At 34.4% G+C, this 21235-nt stretch overlaps 2 protein-coding genes across 3 annotated transcripts in view; one reads left to right on the forward strand and one right to left on the reverse strand.

Moving 5' to 3' along the window:
- Positions 1 to 226: 226 nt before the first annotated feature.
- On the reverse strand, positions 227 to 1889 carry LOC127849280 (uncharacterized). The gene is made up of 2 exons (XM_052381997.1): positions 1257 to 1889; positions 227 to 889 (listed from the first exon to the last, which is right to left on the reverse strand). Exons 1-2 carry the CDS (start codon positions 1887 to 1889, stop codon positions 227 to 229), a joined length of 1296 nt encoding a protein of 431 aa, XP_052237957.1.
- Positions 1890 to 11520: 9631 nt separating this feature from the next.
- Positions 11521 to 21235, forward strand: part of LOC127847358 (myosin light chain kinase, smooth muscle-like) — a 65933-nt gene continuing 56218 nt past the window's right edge. The window contains exon 1 of one of the 2 annotated variants that reach the window (XM_052379216.1): positions 11521 to 11557. In XM_052379216.1, the coding sequence (XP_052235176.1) occupies positions 11536 to 11557 (22 nt within the window). In that variant the 5' untranslated portion in view covers positions 11521 to 11535. Of the gene's footprint in view, positions 11558 to 12901; positions 13712 to 21235 lie in introns of those variants that run through there. The other variant, XM_052379215.1, reaches the window with a different exon arrangement.

Consider the following 21235-nt stretch of genomic DNA (forward strand, 5'->3'; position numbering starts at 1 on the left):
GGCTAGTGGGGAAATTAGACAGATGGTATCCACTGATAAGATGGATTTAAACATTGAAAAGTCCAGCTGGACAAAGCTGACCTGTGGTCAATGGGTATGAATCATACCATTGTAGGGTTTGGAAAGAAAAACTATTGTATCTTTAATTAACTTGTCTAAAGCAGATACCATTGTCTACCATTGCCACAGGTTGAGTCAGGACCATGTGCTGGATTCTGCTGTGGGGTCAGGTTAGCATTGTGCAATGCAATCCCAGGTAGTCTGTCCTGTGCACAGGTGGTTGAGCTGTCAAATGCAGTCTCATGAAGTCTGTCCTGTGCACAGGTGGTTGAGCTGTGAAATGCAGTCCCAGGTAGTCTGTCCTGTGCACAGGTGGTTGAGCTTTAAAATGCAGTCCCAGGTAGTCTGTCCTGTGCACAGGTGGTAGAGCTGTAAAATGCAGTATCAGGTAGTCTGTCCTGTGCACAGGTGGTTGAGCTTTAAAATGCAGTCCCAGGTAGTCTGTCCTGTGCACAGGTGGTTGAGCTGTGAAATGCAGTCCCAGGTAGTCTGTCCTGTGCACAGGTGGTTGAGCTGTAAAATGCAGCCTCATGTAGTCTGTCCTGTGCACAGGTGGTTGAGCTGTAAAATGCAGTTCCAGGTAGTCTGTCCTGTGCACAGGTGGTTGAGCTGTGAAATGCAATCCCAGGTAGTCTGTCCTGTGCACAGGTGGTTGAGCTTTAAAATGCAGTCCCAGGTAGTCTGTCCTGTGCACAGGTGGTAGAGCTGTAAAATGCAGTATCAGGTAGTCTGTCCTGTGCACAGGTGGTTGAGCTGTAAAATACAGTCCCAGGTAGTCTGTTCTGTGCACAGGTGGTTGAGCTGTAAAATGCAGTCCCAGGTAGTCTGTCTATTGCACAGGTGGTTGAGCTGTAAAATACAGTCCCAGGTAGTCTGTCCTGTGCACAGGTGGTTGAGCTGTAAAATACAGTCCCAGGTAGTTTGTCCTGTGCACAGGTGGTTGAGCTTTAAAATGCATTCCCAGGTAGTCTGTCCTGTGCACAGGTGGTTGAGAGGTAAAATGCAGTCTCAAGTAGTTTGTCATGTGCACATGAGGTTGAGATGTAAAATGCAGTCCCAGGTAGTCTGTCCTGTGTACAGGTGGTTGAGCTGTAAAATGCAGTCTCATGTAGTCTGTCATGTGCACAGGTGGTTGAGCTGTAAAATACAGTCCCAGGTAGTCTGTCCTGTGCACAGGTGGTTGAGCTGTAAAATACAGTCCCAGTTTGTTCTGTGCACAGGTGGTTGAAATACAGTCTCAGATAGTCTGTCCTGTGCACAGGTGGTTGAGCTGTAAAATACAGTCCCAGGTAGTCTGTCCTGTGCACAGGTGGTTGAACTGTAAAATACAGTCCCAGGTAGTCTGTCATGTGCACAGGTGGTTGAGCTGTAAAATACAGTCCCATGTAGTCTGTCATGTGCACAGGTGGTTGAGCTGTAAAATACAGACCCAGGTAGTCTGTCCTGTGCTCATGTAGTTGAACTGTAAAATACAGTCCCAAGTAGTTTGTCCTGTACACAGGTGGTTGAGCTGTACAATACAGTTCCAGGTGGGCTGTCATATGCACAGGTGGTTGAGCTGTAAAATGCAGTCCCAGGTAGTCTGTCATGTACACAGGTGGTTGAGCTGTAAAATACAGCCCCAGGTAGTCTGTCCTGTGCACAGGTGGTTGAGCTGTAAAATGCAGTCCCAGGTAGTCTGTCCTGTGCACAGGTGGTTGAGCTGTAAAATGCAGTCTCATGTAGTCTGTCATGTGCACAGGTGGTTGAGCTGTAAAATGCAGTGCCAGGTAGTCTGTCCTGTGCACAGGTAGTTGAGCTGTAAAATGCAGCATCATGTAGTCTGTCATGTGCACAGGTGGTTGAGCTGTAAAATGCAGTCCCAGGTAGTCTGTCCTGTGCACAGGGGGTTAAGCTGTAAAATGCAGTCCCAGGTAGTTTGTCCTGTGCACAGGTGGTTGAGCTGTAAAATACAGTCCCAGGTAGTCTGTCCTGTGAACAGGTGGTTGAGCTGTAAAATGCAGCCTCATGTAGTCTGTCCATTGTTGCATCAGGATTTGGTTTCATGGCGAGGGATATGTGACCATGATTTCTGAAACGTGAAAAACAATCACAACATTTACATTTTATCTATTTGCAGGTCAACTTGTGGTGCAAACTCAGGGTTTCTGTTCTTGAACAACCTCTCACACAAAAAATGTTAATGTTGTTCAAATAAGAGAAAAGAAGCTGTACAAGATTAAAGCAATTACAATTCATATTGATATGCTGACACTGTCAGAAAATCCACTCCTGATAATCAGCTGAAATCTTGTACAAATAAAGGAGTGAAATTCTACAGGATAAACTTTTTAATTAAGTCAAGATAATCCGAAACTTCTGGGACACATGTGTCTTCTTTTTTATACTGAATATGTCCCCCACTTGAAACCAACACCTGCCCTCACAACTTTAACATCAGATGTGATTTAATTAGTTACTCAGACTGGGAGGACTCTAATTGAATCCCTGTAAAGGCATTTCAGATTTAACTTAGAGTGAGAGGGTACAGAGATTTCAAAAATATAGATAATGTCAACATAATTGACCAATAATTACATGCCCGACTCATAAATTGTCTTGACCAAGTATATCTGCAGGGCATGCTAAAGGGTCAAGGTTTATTAACTAATATTTACACTTTATAACATTGAACAAACATTGTTCAATTTGAAAACAAACAACGGCACTTTGAAAAATTTACAAATATCAATAGGTCATTAACATAATTTGTGTTTAAAATTTTCCAAATATTGCAAATTTCCAAAATATTGAAACAGATTAAATGAGGTAATATCGCAAATATCCCAAATTGAGAAACAGATTAAATTAGGAAATATCGCAAAAAAACCAAATTGTAAAACAGATTAGATGAGGTTAGATGATCACTAAACACACACAAACAAAAGAAATACCGTAAATGAGTTAAACTATCAAACACCTGTATTGGTAAGCAATTAAATTAGCTGTTTGATTGTCAATAAATGTGACGATTGGTTCCAATGGAATATCAAACCACCGCTGATTGTTATCTCACAGATGTTAATCAGAAAATAAATGAGGTATTTTTTAAAGATTATTTCAAAATGGGTGGGGAATACACATGATAGTATTTGCATGTTTTTTTTTAACAAGTATCAAGTTTGAAGACATCTGTTTCTCAAAGAGATGGGTTACTTGAATTAAACAAACCTCAATGGTCGATGAAGCGATAATTGGTTATTTGATGTCATCTTACTAGAGTACCTTTGTTATATATTTCCCCCCCCCCCCCCCCCCCGCTTTCAAATTTTGTGTGTGACCTAGTAACATATTTTCTGTCAAGTTTCAACATTCTCATTTTTAGCCCTGTTGTTATAAGTAACAAGTTGTCAATTATAAAGCTTGTTATACACAGATTTGTGCAGTACATGCAAGTTTTAAGTTGTAATAATGTACATTTAAATGTGAAGGAATTCTTAAAAGTGTATGTCTACAGACTAATCAATGGACATTGAGACACCTCCCACTTACTTACTGACTTAATTGTAGGGGATATAAATACCTGTAAGTGTCCCTTAAATCATAAGGCATGTCTCCCCGGAGGTACATTAAAGGAGGGTGCAGTGTATTGGTGCTTTACACTGGGCACTTAAAAGAACCAGGGACGTTTCTGGAATCGGCGCGTTTTCTTTATCGCGCTTAAACCCCCACCAACACCTCTCTTGGGGCGTACAGCACTGAGTATTAAAACTCACAATTTAATAAACAAACCATAAATAATCAAAAATAAATACAAATAATAATGGTGGTAATAATTATCATACTGATAATAATAATGGTGATGAGGTGATGATGGCAATAAGGATAATACTAATAAAAAGAATTGTGATGATGGTGATGGCTATGATGGTGATGAAAATGATGACTACCAGCGAACATTAAGGTCCCATTGGCCACCGTACAGTCATTTTATAGATCTAATGATCATTGTTAATTTCAGATCTATAAAATGATAATTAGAGAAATGATGCTATACTATTCTCTATATTTGTTAAAAAAAAATTTTTGCGAAAACCCGGGCCGCCTAGGTCAATTTGACCTACTTTGGCTCAAAAGTAAATATTTCCCCTGATAGGTCACAATAAGAGATCAGCACGTTAGGTAGTTGTGAAGACTCAGCGATTACCTGTAAATAAACTAAAAAAACAACATACAAACACATTAAATCATAAGGCAGCAAACTCTGGTGTTGTTGTAGCACATTAGTGCCAGAAATAAGGTGTAACACTCATGGCTCCTCACTTAATCCTTACTTCTTTCCCTTGAAAAATTAAACAGAGCAATTAACCTCTCTTTAAAATCTTCTAAACGCTTTCAAAAGATGGGAATTGTTTAAAAGAAAGCCCTGGTTGTATGAAAGAGACATGAGGCCAAAAAGATGAACGTTTCCGCCAACCCAACTCACCCTAATATTTTTGTCCCAGCCCAAATTTGTTTCTGGTATTCTTGGTTTATTTTTAGAACATTTTCACTATATTCCATTAAATTCATTGAACTACATTTGAAGTTTGTTATTATTTTCATAAATATGATCATATTCATTAAATTAATTTAAAGAAATACATTTGTAACTAAAAATAGAATGAAGAGATTGGGCTGATAATTGCATGTGATGCATATTCTTAATTAAAGTAGTGAATCATCAAAAAAAAGGTTAAACACAAGAAAAAAAGCTGAAACTTTTTTTTGCAATGTTAATAGATTACATTTACAATCATAATCTTTTTACCACAATTAAGAAGCATTGACAATGACTTTGAAGTTATATTTGTACATGCAAGCAAAATATGATGCACTTAAATTTACCATACTTTTTCCATGAGACATTGACTTTTTGTAAATATTTAAGATATTTTAAACAAAAGTATGAACTTCAAGAGACAGTATTATTACTTGACAATAAACAGTAGGTGCATTGGCGTGAAATCTCTGGCATATCTGGCGACATGTAGAACATGCCTGCCATTTACAAGAGACTCAAAAAATCAACAAGTTCATTAGGAATGTCATGTCCTTGTCTTGTGCAGTAATTGACTTTGATTCCTGATTGTAAAGGTGACTAGGGTTTCCTTTGTTTGGAATGATTTTATTGTCTGCACTTTTATTGCTATACACCATGCACAGGTTGCTTTCAAGAGTGTATTTTGGCAATCAAGTTTGGACCCCCTGGTTGACTTTTAAATGACTGGTTTGGACATTTCACCAGTCTATTCTACACTTAGTAGCTTATGAGTGGTTACAGAGTTTTGTCTTTAAACTTCTTAAGGTTTTACTTGCAATGCGAATATATATCAATAGCAAAATAAGTAAACTTTTAACGTTTAAATTATACTTGTATTCATGGTGCCGTATCTGGTTTATATTTTAGTCATGTGTGATAAGTAATTAGTCATTCACTCATTACTTACGACCGTCGACGATAAACATGCGTAATGTCCGATCATTACATGCAAATGACAGTATAATTGTTAAGGAATATCTTATCTAGGGATTTTACTTTTCATGGCAAATTAGTTTCCAAAAGCAATCTCTGACAAGGGACGCCTGGCACAGGAAAGTGGAAGAAAAGAAATATATTTTCAGAAATATTAGATTATCTGAATGTTTTGTCTGAAATGGGTGAAAGTACGCATGAAATAAGTCATATTGTACATGAGGTGTTACGTATTGTAATCATAGATTGGTTGATTATAAATTGTGGATCGTACATTTTGTTTATCAGAGGGTTTATGGTCTCCTGTTACTGAGACCATCGTATTTGTTTAAAGATAAAATCAGTAAATAAATTGAGAATGATTTATAGTGAAATTTAACCCCTTTTGCTTGTGGAACAAAGTGAGTGTTCTGTTACCGCCAATTGAAATATTGCCCCAAAGAACATTTCAAATGGCAAAAAAAACGTCAACTTAGGCGACACACAAGCTTTACAATTGCTCTGTGTAATGGTTTCGAAAGATTTGTTTGCAAAAACAGTGCATTACATTAAAACCCTTGCATACTTCAGTGTCATGCAGTTTTTTTTTAAGAGCAATAAAGACAAACCTTTGTTCAATCTAGAATGGTTCAGTTGATGTGAATGTTGATTAACCCAAAGAACAAAAGGAGCCACAAGGTGCAAAACAAAACAAAAACAATTCCATTTGAAAATAGTTTAAACTTGGGAATAATTATATAAGGGTAAAAAAGTATGCACAGTAAACTGTAGGTCCTGCTTTAAAAACTTGTACCAGTATTGGATCAGATACCTTAGTTTACGCTATTTCTTGCATTTTTTTTATATAAATATAAAATGCTTTAAAAAATGATATGTATTGGGGGGGGGGGGAATTATTTTTGCCAATACTCCAGGCCTAGTTATAATCTGGGTTACCAGCATCAAACTAGCTCACCTGGTCAAATCTTAGAAAAACCTTTTGACCATGCTTCATGGCACATTTATGACTCAATTCTGTTTGAAACTGTGTCACATGTCTCCAAACATCAGGCAACCAGGTCAAAGCTAACAAAAACTTTTTCACTTCAATAGACGACACATTTATGTCATTCATTATGAAAGTGGTTTGCATGTTTATCTGGATAATACCTAGGTCAAGTAAAAATCTGGGTCACATGTGTCCAAAGACTCAATGTCAAGTTTGGACAATTTGGTTTTTCTCAAAGTCAGGTGAGCACTACTGGGCTTTCATGGCCCTCTTGTTTGCCTGTTAGCCTGTGGTACTCAAACTTTATGAGCCCTTTGCATGCTGGGAAATTTTTCGTCTGCTGAAAGGTCGTCTGCTGAATTTCTAAAATTAGCACTTTCTTCATTTTTTTTTTCAAAAAATACTATCAGAATAGCAAACAGTTTAAATCCTGATGAGACACCACGTTCTGTGGTGTCTCATCTGGATCCAAACTGTTTTCAAAGGCCTTTAAAATTCGGTTCCAGTGCTGAAAGTGTTAAGAAAGCTGGCAAATACCAGTAACACATGCACATACCACTTAATAGAAGCAAAGTGAAAATGGCTATGTGCAAACAGCATAAAACCAGCCTGCGAGTCACTTGAATACTGTTCAGGTTTTATGCTGTTTGCTGCTCATGAGTATCTAAGGGTTGGAAATGAAGCCTTAAAAACTTGATTCTAGTAAGAAAAGCCTTTCATTAATTTTAACTTTCTAAGGGACTACAATTGTGTGAAAATTAGTATCTAAGTGGTAAACGGTTTAATAGGTATCTAAGTGGTAAAGGGTTAAATCAGAGGTATAGGGATAATGGGAGTAGCAATAATATTCACCAATACCAACACAATTTTGCAGGGCATGTGGGAATCACACTGCATTGTTTGGCTTTGAACTCTATTCCTCTAAAAACTCAACCAACATTATGATTTGAACAATTATTAATGCAAGAAATACTCTTTTTGGATAGCTACTGAATATTTTTTTTTTCATTTTATACACATGTGACTTGCTTTATTAGAAGCAATCAAACATAATTATGATGTTCTGTTAAATATTTAACATTTTCATTTTAATAAATTTTTACGATTTTTTTCTTTTAAATAAACTTGCCACACAAATATATAATATAGATATACAATTTACTTGAAACTTAAGACTTAGATATAGCTTCCTTATCAATATATTGTAGGTGCATATCAATTGTCCTTGGTTTCAATAACTGATTTCCTATGACTGATATATGACTAACGATTCAATTAAATCCTGTTCAATCATGGTGTAGGAAACAACCAATTATGATTCATGTGATGTTCAAGGATATTAAAGAGTCATCAATTGTCTGTGTTAATTGGTAAAAATACATCAATTGTTGATTGTCTTTCTCATTAATTGTTCATTTAATTGCTTTCTTCAGCATGACTGTTTGCATCCCAAATTGTTTGCATCATTTGACTGTTGACACTTTTCATTATTTTTTTGAAGGGGGTGAGGGGGGGGGGTTAGTTGACATATTTTAAGTCCTTGTTAAGTAAGTGATTTTACTTAAATTTAATAAACAAATAATGATTTAAGCTTAATGTCCTTATGTTGGAGATGGTCATACAGAAAGTGTCCTTCCATACTTCATAGAATTGCATTTATAATAGAAGGGCACAAACTATAGTTAGCTTGCACTCCATCAAGCATGAGTTGTCTGCCATGTGTTGATTAAACGCTTAGTTGAGAATTTTAAGTCTGGACATAATGAGGTGATGCACAATAAATGTTTTTTTAGTATTTTAATAGTTTTTAACCACTTGCGTATTTTTTAATTTCCTTTTAAAAATTCAACATCCTAGTGTACAGTTGTAGTAAAATTAATCAAATAAATCATCTACAAACACTGTATTATGTGAATTGGGAATAAGACATCAATTTGGGAATAAATTGTGTTTTATCAAAAGTGCATAATATGCAGTTTTATATGTTGCATTTATCTAGTTTTACAAATTATAATTAAAACATATACTTGCATATATAATAGCATCATTTAAATTGATTTTACTTAAAAACTGGATTTTTTTATTAATTAAAAAAAAAAAATCCTCGTGAAATGAAACTGTGTCCATGCCGCGCATTGACACAGTTTAAAAATACACTTTAAATGATACAAATTCACTGTTAATGAAAAAGTCATGGAAAATTTCTTATTAAGCTTAAATTATAGATAATATATTACAAAAATATATGTAGATCATGAAATGAATAGTTTTGTTTGAGAAAATCACCAAAATGATGTCCATTCCCAGTTTGATGTCTTATTCCCAATTCACATAATACGGTGTTTACAGGAAACAGTAAATAACCACAAGCTAGCATGCAAATACCAATTATTTGTAAAACTTAAACATATAAAGAACCATGAAATATTATTAGAATTTAATATTAAAGGGACATTTTCACAGATTTGGGAATATATTGAAGTTTGTTATTAAATGCTTAAAATTGATAAATGTAAATATTGGAAGTAAATAGCTCCGGTAAAAAAAAGAAAAATAGTAATCCTCATCTGGGTTCGAACCAGTGACCCTTGGAGTAAAAGTCTATCTTTATAATTTTCATCTTTTTAAATCGTAAAAAATATGCATATAATGGATATTTTAAAGCAAGGTAAATGTACAGTACTACTGATATAATACACAATGTACAAATATCATGACTAAAAAGAAAATTTGCGAATCTTTTTTTTTTTTTATATTGTAAATTTACCAAAACGTGAAAAGCTCTATTTAACTGGTATTGGTCAATCGCTTTTATCCGTAAATGTCAGTTTCTCACAGTTTTCACCACATATTAAAGACATACATAAAACTGCTCATTTAATATAAAATTTATGAGCTTTTAAACTTGTTTTCATGAGGTTCCAAGGTAAGTAACTCACGTCAGCATTATGCTTTATCTTTGTAGTAACTTCCCTTGTTCTCTGAATTGCCATAAGCAACATGGATCAAACTGCTGTTGAAATTTAGCCTCAGGCTTTTGAACAATATATTCAGATGTCATGAAAATGATTTCATTTGATCTTGAGTTTTCACTTCCTTACTTGATATCAATCCTCCTCATGGGATGGCCAAGTGTTTGAGTTTGCCAGTCCTTGGGGGCACACATTTTTTTGTAATTATGGATTGTATAATTTGTAAGCATCATTACATAAACAGCCAGTTCCCAGTTGTGATTGAGCATAATGATATACCTATAGGTAAGATACATAAAAAACAAAGTATCCTACATATTATGGAAATAGCAAAAAAAGAAAGAAAATAAGGTGTTTCAAATACCTTAAAATCTTTGAAAAATATTATGTCAATTTATTTGGCATTGCTCTTCAGCAATACCTTAAATCAATTTTCAGCAAGGTCTTCAATCAATCTTAAAGGGATCTTTTCACGCTTTGGCAAATTGACAAAATTGAAAAAAGTTGTTTCAGATTCGCAAATTTTCGTTTTAGTTATGATAATTGTGAGGAAACAGTAATACTGAACATTTACCATGGTCTAATATAGCCATTATATGCATCTTTTGACGATTTTAAAACCTAAAAATTATAAAGCGTTGCAACGCGAAACGATTGAATAATTTGGAGAGTTCTGTTTTTGTCGTTAAATTTTGTGAAACTACGAAGATTGCTTATATAAGGTATAAAATACGTTAAGTACGTGTACTTGGCGGAACAGCTCAGTAGGCTAGAGCGTTTTTACTTCAGGACTCTGGCAGGACTCCAGGGGTCACTGGTTCGAAACCTGTTCCGGGCAATGTTCTTTTCCTTTTTTTAATTTTATTCTTGATTTTTTACTGGAGCTTTTACGATTCAATGTTAACATTTATCGATATAAAGCATTTAATGAATAAGTTAAAAAAATGCCAAAATCTGTGAAAAGGCCCCTTTAAGCAATATTGTCAGTTTATTGCCAGCAATGCATTGAAACTATTATAACCAATAAACATGTATTGAATCATTACTGTCAGCTATATCTTGAATCAAGTTGACAACTGTCAGCAATATCTTGAATTAATGGTCAGCAATACCCTGAATCAATGGTCAGGAATATCTTGAATCAATGGTCAGCAATATCTTGAATCAAGTGCAATTTTCTGGTGATTTTTGTCCATAATATAGTAGAAATTACCTTGCTTATGATCATGTCAGTATTAAATTCTGCTAATAAAGACAATTTTGAATGATGGGACCACCAGCTGGGATACAGGGACGTAGGGTGGTCCATTCAGACCCATATCCATGCGATAATGAAACAACAATACCTCTGCTGAAGATACTGACATAACAGTACCAGTTTATACATGTGAAGTACTATATCTGGTGGAAATGTATTCCTGTGAAAAATGGCCTTTAAATGGGCAAAATGTCAACACACAATCATATGGACACCATGCAGCCATTTCAATGTTAAGTTAAATGTCAGTGGTCATTTGTATTAAATGTGACTGGTCTGGCTTCAGAAACTATGGAGAAGTAGATATTTAATTGGAACATTCTTTAGAATATTGTGAAGACAAGTTTGGAATATAAGTTTCATCATTGTAGTCTTTGGTTAAGATTAAAGAGTCTAAGAAGATGCCTTTTGAAAACATGAAATATAACTGGTATTTGATTGGTCTATGGCTTAAAAAACTATGGAGAAGTAGATTAAATAAAATTTGAACATTTGTTAGACTATTGTAAAGAAAAGTTTGGAATATAATGTGTTATCAGCGTAGTGTTTGGTTTAGATGGAAGATTTCCTAGTAGATGCTTCTTGAAAGCATGACATATTAATGGTATTTGATTGGTCGATGTTGAAATTGTGCAATATGCACTGCAAATAGGTGGTTCTTGTGTTTGAAATGTTTCCTTATTCTTTGGAAAGCTTGAAAGATGTTCTTAACAGTGGGTTATAAGAGATTTCCTATTAGTGTTTGATGGTATACTTAGCATGTATGGATTTATACTGTGATGATGGTAATTATAATGTTTAAGAAAAATGAAGTCTTTTTTCGACAATTAGTGTATCAATTTACTAGTACAGTATCAGAATCTATTCAGTACAGTACAGTCCTGCTTCATAATTAACTTCATCTGTAAAATAAAATAAATATTAATTAATTAATACGATAATTGTTCAACATAAAATGTTAATAAGATGTTCGATAGATGATAATATCTGCATAATATATGTCCTGTTCCTCTCAAGGATAAGTAAAGTTTACTGCCGCATATTAAGAAATATAAAGTCCAGGACCTTATAAAGCCACACACCTTGAAATTAAATACATGTTTATTAATACATATAGATGCAATTTGAAAGTGCTTAAAATTGTCATTCAATCTATAGCCTAGTTAGCAAGTAATTTATTTTTTATTTTAAAACCGAAAGTAGGATTTCTATACGTATACGTATATTTCGACAAACGCGACTAGTTTTAAGTTTTAAAGCGCAAAATAGACGGATTTCTACCTTGTAACCACCAGATATATTCTAATTGGCATAGATTAAATGAAATATATAGCCAAGTTAGCAAGTAATTTATTATTTTTCAAACTGTACCGCTTTTAAAACCGAAAGTAGGATTTTGAGACGTATACGTCCATTTCGACCAACACGATTATTTTTAAGCTTTAAAGCGCAAAAAAGACGGATTTCTACTTTGTAGCCACCAGATATATTATAATTGGCATGGATTAGATATGTTTCTTATTTATACTTAAATTTACTATGCCATGTAGTTCATTTCAAGGTGTGTTGCTTTAAGTCATAACACATATAGTCACAATATTTTAATCTTATCCCAACAGCTTTGTTACCAATTTGTCAAATATATAATTATTTAAGTCCGCATCCACTATTTGCATGTATGTTTAATGTCGGTGCCTGGTTATTTGTTAATTGGTATAATAATTCACTCCAGTATCAATTAATGTGTTATAATTTCATTATGGGAGATTTGGTTGTGAATACGCATAATGAATTTACTCATCACATGCACACATTGTTCAGTCATTGATGACAGAAGTATAGTGCGTAATTACATCAGATGAGGAGTGTATCTATTATTAGTAGCCATGTGCCTTTGAAATGAATTGTCTGTCAAAACTGTCACAGTAGCCCTACCAGTTAAAATAACATTGTCATTGAATCCTCATTGATAATATTTACCAGTAGTAAGAATATAATTATGTGAACTGACACAGGTAGCTAGCTTTTTTGTGGCGGGAATAATTACTGTTAATTCATGTGTGTACGTGTGTTTAAAATAAGTAACAACACATACCTTGGGTTAATAATTATCATGAACACGGATGTTTTAGCAGTGGTTTAAAGGGCAAAACATACTGTGTTTGGTGAACAAGGAATGAAACTTATGTGATAAACTCTGGGAGGAATGTATTTATAAGACATACAGTTGTCTGTGGTGCATAAGGTGCACCATTTAGCTTGTGTTGGTGACAAATCTTCATGGATGTTTTGGGAAGCATTCCATAGTTTATATATTTTGTTTAAACATGTGCTTTCCTCAGACAACATTGTGTTTGCTTTATGATTAAATTGTACAGAATATTGTTATCATTTTTTGGTAGTTTTTGAAGTGGTAAATCTTTTAAATCCTATCATACAAGTCATGATACTGGTAAGAGATACGATTGATTACGTTCGATTATTCACCAGTCAATATTTGTTTTCTTTGCGTAACAGTTTGAAAGAAAGTCACACGATACTACAAGGTGAAACTATGTAATAGTGATTATTCATAAACCGTGTTAAGTTTTTCATAATTATCTTGGTGGATAATTGGTAAATAAAGCGTGAAGAGAGGGTATTAAGATTAGCTATGGATGTTAAAAAATGTGTTCATTTCAGGTAAATGAGTTATAGATCATTGAAGATGGTAGTTGAATTGGAAAAGGTGAATATTGGATTTGAATAGCAATTATGTTCATTTTGGATAAATGGATATATATTAATTAAGAGCCAGCCTGGTTTGTTATGTGTGGCATGAACCTTGGGATTATCAAACCCAACAAAAGTCAGAATGGCGGAAATGAGGAGCAATGGCGGATCTCGTACTCGATTCTCTGAGCGCAAAATATTTCGGTCATCAATTCACATACGTCTAGGTAAGGTTAAATCATATTTTTGTGTTTTTATGCTCCCCGAAAATTTTCGGTGAGCATATAGTTGCCAGTTTGTCCTTCCTTCCTTACTTCCTTTCTTACATCACACTTTTGTAAAAGTTTTTCATAGCGCCTTCAATATTTAAACGATCTCTTACATATTTGTATGAAGGTACCTTGCATGGACTTCTACCTTTTGATGAGGTTTGAGGTCACTGGGGTCAAGGTCACCGTAGCTAATAATAGATTTTCCGTCACACGTTTGTTACAGTTTCTCATAGCGCTTACAATATTTAATCAATCTCTTACATATTTGGCATGTAGGTACCTTGCATGGACCTCTACCTTTTGATGAGGTTTGAGGTCATTGGGGTCAAGGTCAATGTCACCAAGGCTAATAATAGATTTTCCGTCACTCTTTTTTGTTACAGTTTCTCATAGCGCCTTCAATATTTTACCGATCTCTTATATATTTGGCATGTAGGTACCTTGCATGGACCTCTACCTTTTGATGAGGTTTGAGGTCACTGGCGTCAAGGTCAATTTCACCAAGGCTAATAATAGATTTACTCAAGGTCAAACAAGGGAGCATCCATCGTTTTCAACGATACTTGTTTTATATGAAAAAAGTTACTAACGGACAGACAACACCAATTCCATACTAATACCTCTGCCTTTAGCGGGTGATAATATTTGTTCTTGATGATCTTCCAAACAAGGCTACTTTCCCAAATACCCCAATAAAATACCTTAATATGGTTACATTATACAACATGTCTTTGATCAATTACAAAGTATATAATTTAAAAAACAAAAACATCCACTTGTACAATTAAACTTAGCATTTTAACTTCTTGCCCATTGTTACTCTTTGATGTGACTTAACTAACTGTCTGTATAACAAAAAACAAATGTTTTTAATTTGCTTGTCATCGAAATCGAAATCACGAGAAAATTAAATCTACTTGAAATTTTTCTCTGCCTTTGGATGTCCTTTAAAATAAGAACGTGTTTTATTAATATTTTAAATACCACCTCAGGCATTGATGAAAAATGATCCTCTTTTATATATACATGTACCTAGCCTTAAGATATCATTTATGCAAGCGTTGAATTTCATATGGATTTTGATGAATTATGCATTAACGGATATTCACTTTATCTTAGACCTGTTTTTTTGTGATTCAACATAAAAATGTGACTCTTAGAAATTGGTCTTTGCATATACATGTAATGAGTTTATTCATGTCATGGTAATGCTGGTTCAATAATCTTATATTACAATTGAAATTTGGGATCTGAGGTATCCTGATGGAACATTAATTTAGTCATACATTATATTTTGGGTGAAAAGTTATGAATTCTTTTCAAACTTTCAATTTCAAGTTTAACCCATTTATGCCTAGTGGACTCTCCCATCCTTCTAAATAGGTTCAATTTATTTCCAAAATTTGGGATGTCTAGTATATTTTTTTCTATATTTAGAACATTTCTTACAGAAATTCCTTAAAGCAAACAGCGCAGACCCAGATCAGACGCCGCATCATGTGGCATCTCATCTGGGTCTACGCTGTTTGCCAAGGCCTTTTTTCAAGACGCTGCATGGGCATAAATAAGTTAAGTAAAGAACAGTAAAACACATTTAACAATGCAAATTTTAATAAAACGTTCTACGAGAAGTTAAAAGCAAATTGACATGTTTTTGCCAACATCAATATAGTTTTCTTTCAAAATATAAAATCTTGGTCCTAAATCGTTGATAATGACCCAACTTGTAAATATTGTAAAGATTCGTGGTCATTGAGGGTTGGTAAACAGTAAGCTCTTCACAAACTCCTATTGTCTACCTGACATATATTTTGTCATTTGCCCCAGATTATTTTCTTAAAAGCAAATTTAAATAAAGGAATTCAGCTATCTAGAGTGTATCATAATTTAAATAGAGCAATCTTTTAAAGCTGATAAAGCACCGTCTTGAGATAATACAGATAAGATGTTTAAACTTTCAGTCGTATACATGCCTTTTTGATTTAAATGACCTGCTAAATTAGAATATAATTTCTTAAGTCTGTTTAAACCCATTTTTTCCTTTGATTGCATTAAAGTCCTACCCAGGGGAAAGATATGGTTATTAAGGCACAATTGGTAATTGTCGGCTCGGAAACTACTTAAAATGTTCTCGGGTACTCTTAAGTACACTTAAATGTACCCCAGGTACTAAAAATATACACAAACATACCTGACCAACGTAGACTGTAACCAAGTTTTATTCCAACCCAAATTACAATGTTGTCAAATGTGGTACGGAAAAGAAAGAAAAAATCTCTTTGTACAAAACCTGTCTCAGAATGCTTGTTTGAGTATGAGTTTCAATAATATGGAGGCCATTTTACAGGATATTGACATGAATATAAACATATTTAATTATAAAAAAAATGCGACAGTGATCAATTTAGCATAAGAATGCCCAGTTCCTTTTTATGCCCCCGGATCGAATGATCGGGGCATATTGTTTTTGGCCTGTCTGTCATTCTGTCCCAAAACTTTAACCTTGGTTACGATAACTTTTGCAATATTAATGATAGCAATTTGATATTATGCATGCATGTGTATCTCATGAAGCTGCACATTTTGAGTGGTGAAAGTTCAAGGTCATCCTTAAAGGTCAAAAGTAAAAAAAAAAAAACAATCCAAGGGAAGTAATAAGCTTTAAAAGGGAGATAATTTCTAAACCTGCCAAATGATATATTTTTAATTTTATTTCAAAGCGGCGCAATATCAGGGCGGACTTCAAAGACCTCGTGAAGAGACCGGTAGGACCTGTAAATAAACTCTGATCTAAAAAAAAAAAAAAAAAAAGCGGAGCAATAGGGGGCATTGTGTTTCTGACAAACTCATCTCTTGTTAAAAATATTTTCTGTACCCGGGGTACATTTAAGTGTACATTAGAGTTTCCCTGGGTACATATACGTGTAAGTGCATGTAGCACCTGAGCCTAAAATGACCGATCGAGTGTTATTTAGCCATGAAGTGCCGAAAAAGCTGCATTCTACTTCTGTATGTATTTCAACAAATGAGTTTTAAGTTACATTCATGAACTAATTCAGTTGCAACAAATGGACACTTTTGTACCAGTCTTGAATTAAATACTAATTTCATGAACATAAGTTAATGATGGGTTCATGAACGACAACGAGTCTTTTTCATAAGCTCAAGAACTTGAGTTTATTGTCAACACAACCGCAACTATTATATCTGTGCATTAGGAAGATGTTTATTTACACTTAGTGAAGAAACAATTCAGGACACCTCTGCTATAAAAAAATATTTTGGACTCTTTACGTAACTTTGCTATAGCAGGTCTGCGATCATGACATGACTCAGGCAGGCACTACGGTCAAGCCAGTTTTGAATATCAGCCTGTGGTACTTGATTTATTTCAAATGATGTGTTTTTGATTTCCGAAATTATTACTAGATCAACGATTTTTTTCATTTTTTTCAGTATCCCGTAAAAGGTACTTTCCCAGTTGAGGAAATACTACAAAAAATGGTCTGTTTTAGTACAGCTGATAAAAATGGCCATGTTTTATGCTAAAACCAATAGATTTGTGTTTCAAGTCAACACATCTAAAAAAAAAATCTGTAAAAAACTCTTTGAAGTCTTGAGTGGTATAGAATGTATTCAGTAAGCATTTAAAGTAATACTGTTGCAACTGAAATTCTCCAGCTTTGCTTTGATTTTACAGCTTAAAAAAACATTCAAAAGTTAAAAAAAATCAGATCCATCCCCCAGCTAAACTCTCTGGAGACTTCTTCCTGAAACTCAACATTTGTAAGACTTCACCAGTACTGTTACATGGACCATGATCCCTTGTCTGCTTTGAAGCAAACTTGATCATATTTCAAAAGATTTTTAATGTCTGCTTGTTCATGAAAACAAAATTCAAGTGCTGATTTGTTCAGGTGACAGGCAATTACATGTTTAGCCAGTTGTGATTTATTTACTGCAGTAGGCTAAATATCAAGATAAATTCGAAATGAGATTCCTTTTCTATTGTTCAATTCAGTGACTGAAATTTTTGTAGTTATTAATGAGAGATAATTGGTTTGCCCCCTTCACATTTAATCTTTATAAATTAACACAATTTGACTGTAGGCTTTTACAACATAGTCTGAATTCTGATGAGACGCCATGTTCTGTTGCATCTCATTTGGATCCAAACTGTTTGCAAAGGCCTTTAAAATTCGGTTCCAGCGATGAAAGGGTTAAGTTTTTCCCATAGCATACTGGAGGTAACATTTGATATAATTGTAACATTAAAGGTCTGCCTAACATTTGGATACCAGGAATTTTCGCACTCATCCGTAAACAATAAATATATTTGTAAAAGCATATAGAAGGTTGATGTTAATTGTTTTTTGTTGTTGGGTCTCTAAATTCAATGAGATCAAAAAGTTATGAAATATGTCGCTGACGTTTTTCTGTTCAATTCTTAGCCTCATGACATCCAAACACATTTAAATGAGGAAAAACATTAACAAATTATAATTATTTGATACCATACTCCTTCTTAATATTCTATCTGTTTATATGGTCTTATCAACAAATCTACACAAATTGTGGGTTTTCCCAACGCTCTACTTACTTTAGGCTGTATTGCCTTACAAAGATTGTCAAACCATATTTCTTAGAAGAAAATGCTGATATCTCCAAACAAAGGATTCACAAATTATATGTTAGGCATAATTGTTACTTGTGTCGTATTCACGTCTTTATAAATTGTACTGGATATGCAGTCATAGATTTATTGATATGGGCCTTGCTCTGAGGAAACAAAGCTTAATGCATTTGTGTGAAGTCTTGTCCCAGAAAACAAAGCTTAATGCATTTGTGTGAAGTCTTGTCCCAGAAAACAAAGCTTAATGCATTTGTGTGAAGTCTTGTCCCAGAAAACAAAGCTTAATGCATTTGTGTGAAGTCTTGTCCCTGATTAGCATGACGTGCAGTCTGCACAGGCTATAAATCAGCGACAAGACTTTCTGCCTTGACTAAAAAAAATTTTAAGAGACTTCTTTGGATTTTTTTTATCAAAATGGTAAATTGGCGGATGCAGCTGCAAAAGCTAATCTGGGATGATACTTTATGTTTAATCTTGAACCCAGCAGGACTCTACATTAAAGGATGTCTTCTTGCCTTCCTGCCTTGAAAGTGTCTAGCATAAAAAAGATTGGATGCTTGATATGGACATCAAATGGATGCTATGTTACTAAACAAACCTTGAAAAGCACACATTCAAAAACCAAAAAAAATCAGCCTTAAAAATAATTTTACACTTGAATATACAATATGTTACCATTGACCTTCTTGGTAAAATGTAAGCCATCATTGACCCTTTTGCAATGCTTAAATGGTTTTGACACAATTGGCAATTGGATTAAAATGGATATTTTACACATGATATAAATCTTTTTGAAATTTTCTATTGTATAAGAAAGAGGGTAAGTGTTTATTTTTGCATTATCATAAAAATTGCCAATTTCATTTGAGATAGATGTCAAGATCGGATGGGGTCAGTCATTTCACCTTAAAAAACGTTTTGAAGATTATAAGCTTTATTTGCGATTTATATTTTGTGACAATTTATATGGAGACCACTGAGTTAGATATTGGCTGGAGAGAAAAGCGACTTACTTTTAAAATCTTGGCTTGTGTTACAAATGTGTATAGATTTTGTTGCCAAAATTTAATGTATAATTGTGAATAAATCTTTGACCACGAGACGTGGAATTAACACAGGACATAATGATTCAAGGTCAGATATAATTATTTGATTTGGAATATATATCATAGTACATAGTTTTAGTTTTATCCTAATTTCATTTGCTAAGATGAAAGCCCCATGCAGGCAACATGTATAAAAACAATATTGCAAAACAGATCATTTTTGAAAAAATAAAATACAGTCAAACCTGAATTTAGCGGTCATTCAAGGGAAATGATCAAAGTGACCGATGTCAACAGGTGACCGTTGAATTCGGATCACAATTTTCAGATGGTTTGTCAGTTGTTAGTATTGCTACGTCGTTATCCCACCCAGTTGTTTGCATACAGTGTAAAACAAAGGCTTATTGTCGTTAACTAAGCATAATAAAAGTATTATACGTGTGTATATTGAATTATACAGAATAATATCTTATATATTTTATATATTGATTTAATTTCATATTGTTAAATTAAAGCAATGTTGTTTTCAATCCTCGTATAATTGTTTACTCATGCATCTCGTTCATTCAGTAAATAAAGCTTGTCATGCGCCGTTGATGTCACGTCCGTACAAGTCTAAAAAGTGGATTCGCTGTCATAAACCGATAGTACGGTGTAATTGTACCGTTCTAAAAAGACGCTGAAAGTTTGTTAAAATTTATTCGTACACGAACACAAAAGCATTTTTATTCAACAACCTCATACAAAATACAGTAAAACTGCAACAACTCGAGGAAGCACGGGACTGACCTCGATGCTCGAGTAATGGCAGGTTTCGAGTAATCCATGGTATTATTTGTTTTTACTGTCTCGGTTGATGATTCTAAATTTCTGACCGCAAACGCTTTATTAACATGTAAGATGGTGCTAGAGAAAATAGGCTTTGTAAAAATCACTTAAGGTTACAGTATAATAAACAAAACAATAAGGATGATCGTAAATTCGTTTAATTAATTCAACATACACACACACAACACATATATAATAACAAATATTCCATCAATATTCAATGTACATGTAGCATATTAAAAAAGCACACAAGGCACGTACATGCACATGAAAACACCCAACTAAAAACAGCATTATAACAGCATTATCACTACACACTTTGTATTTTATGTTCATTCAGCCAGACTTGTGTTACGCAAAGTCTAAAATTAAAGATTGTTGCAACCCATTTGCTTCCCGGAACTGATGGTGGAAGACGTTTCACGACAGCGAGCAGAGCATCTGTAGTTCCCGGTCTGTGTTAGGCTTTGCTTGAAAGAATCGGCGTACTACATCTAGCGCTTGGGTGGCAATTTGCAGTGCTTCTCAAAGGACGACAATTTGCAGTGGTTCTCAAACTGCAACAAACTTCACACCTATTCGAGCGTCTCGAGTTATTGCAATTCTACTGTACAAACATTCATTCATTCTTTATCCAAAAAAACATACCACATCATGCACAAAAAAGAAGATAAGTTATCACGCAAAAAACTTAAAAACACACACAACCATTATCACTCGCAACAAACAAAACAATTCACTCCACGCTAAAAAACTCGCTTATCTTCTTTTGAACACTAGCACACTTGACCCAGTGCGCAAAGAACTCATCTTGGAATTTCATAATGGAGTCAAGCATCACCTGGTTGATCTTTGCCAAAGCAACGTTCTTTAGGTGATCAATAAACTGGCACGTTTCGCTGACGGAGCAGACGGCGCAGGATGGGGGGAGTGCAGAGTTTTCATCTTCCTCACCGGTATCCGCATCCGGCT

This window comes from Dreissena polymorpha, chromosome 10 (genome assembly GCF_020536995.1).
Source record: "Dreissena polymorpha isolate Duluth1 chromosome 10, UMN_Dpol_1.0, whole genome shotgun sequence".
NCBI classification, from domain to species: domain Eukaryota; kingdom Metazoa; phylum Mollusca; class Bivalvia; order Myida; family Dreissenidae; genus Dreissena; species Dreissena polymorpha.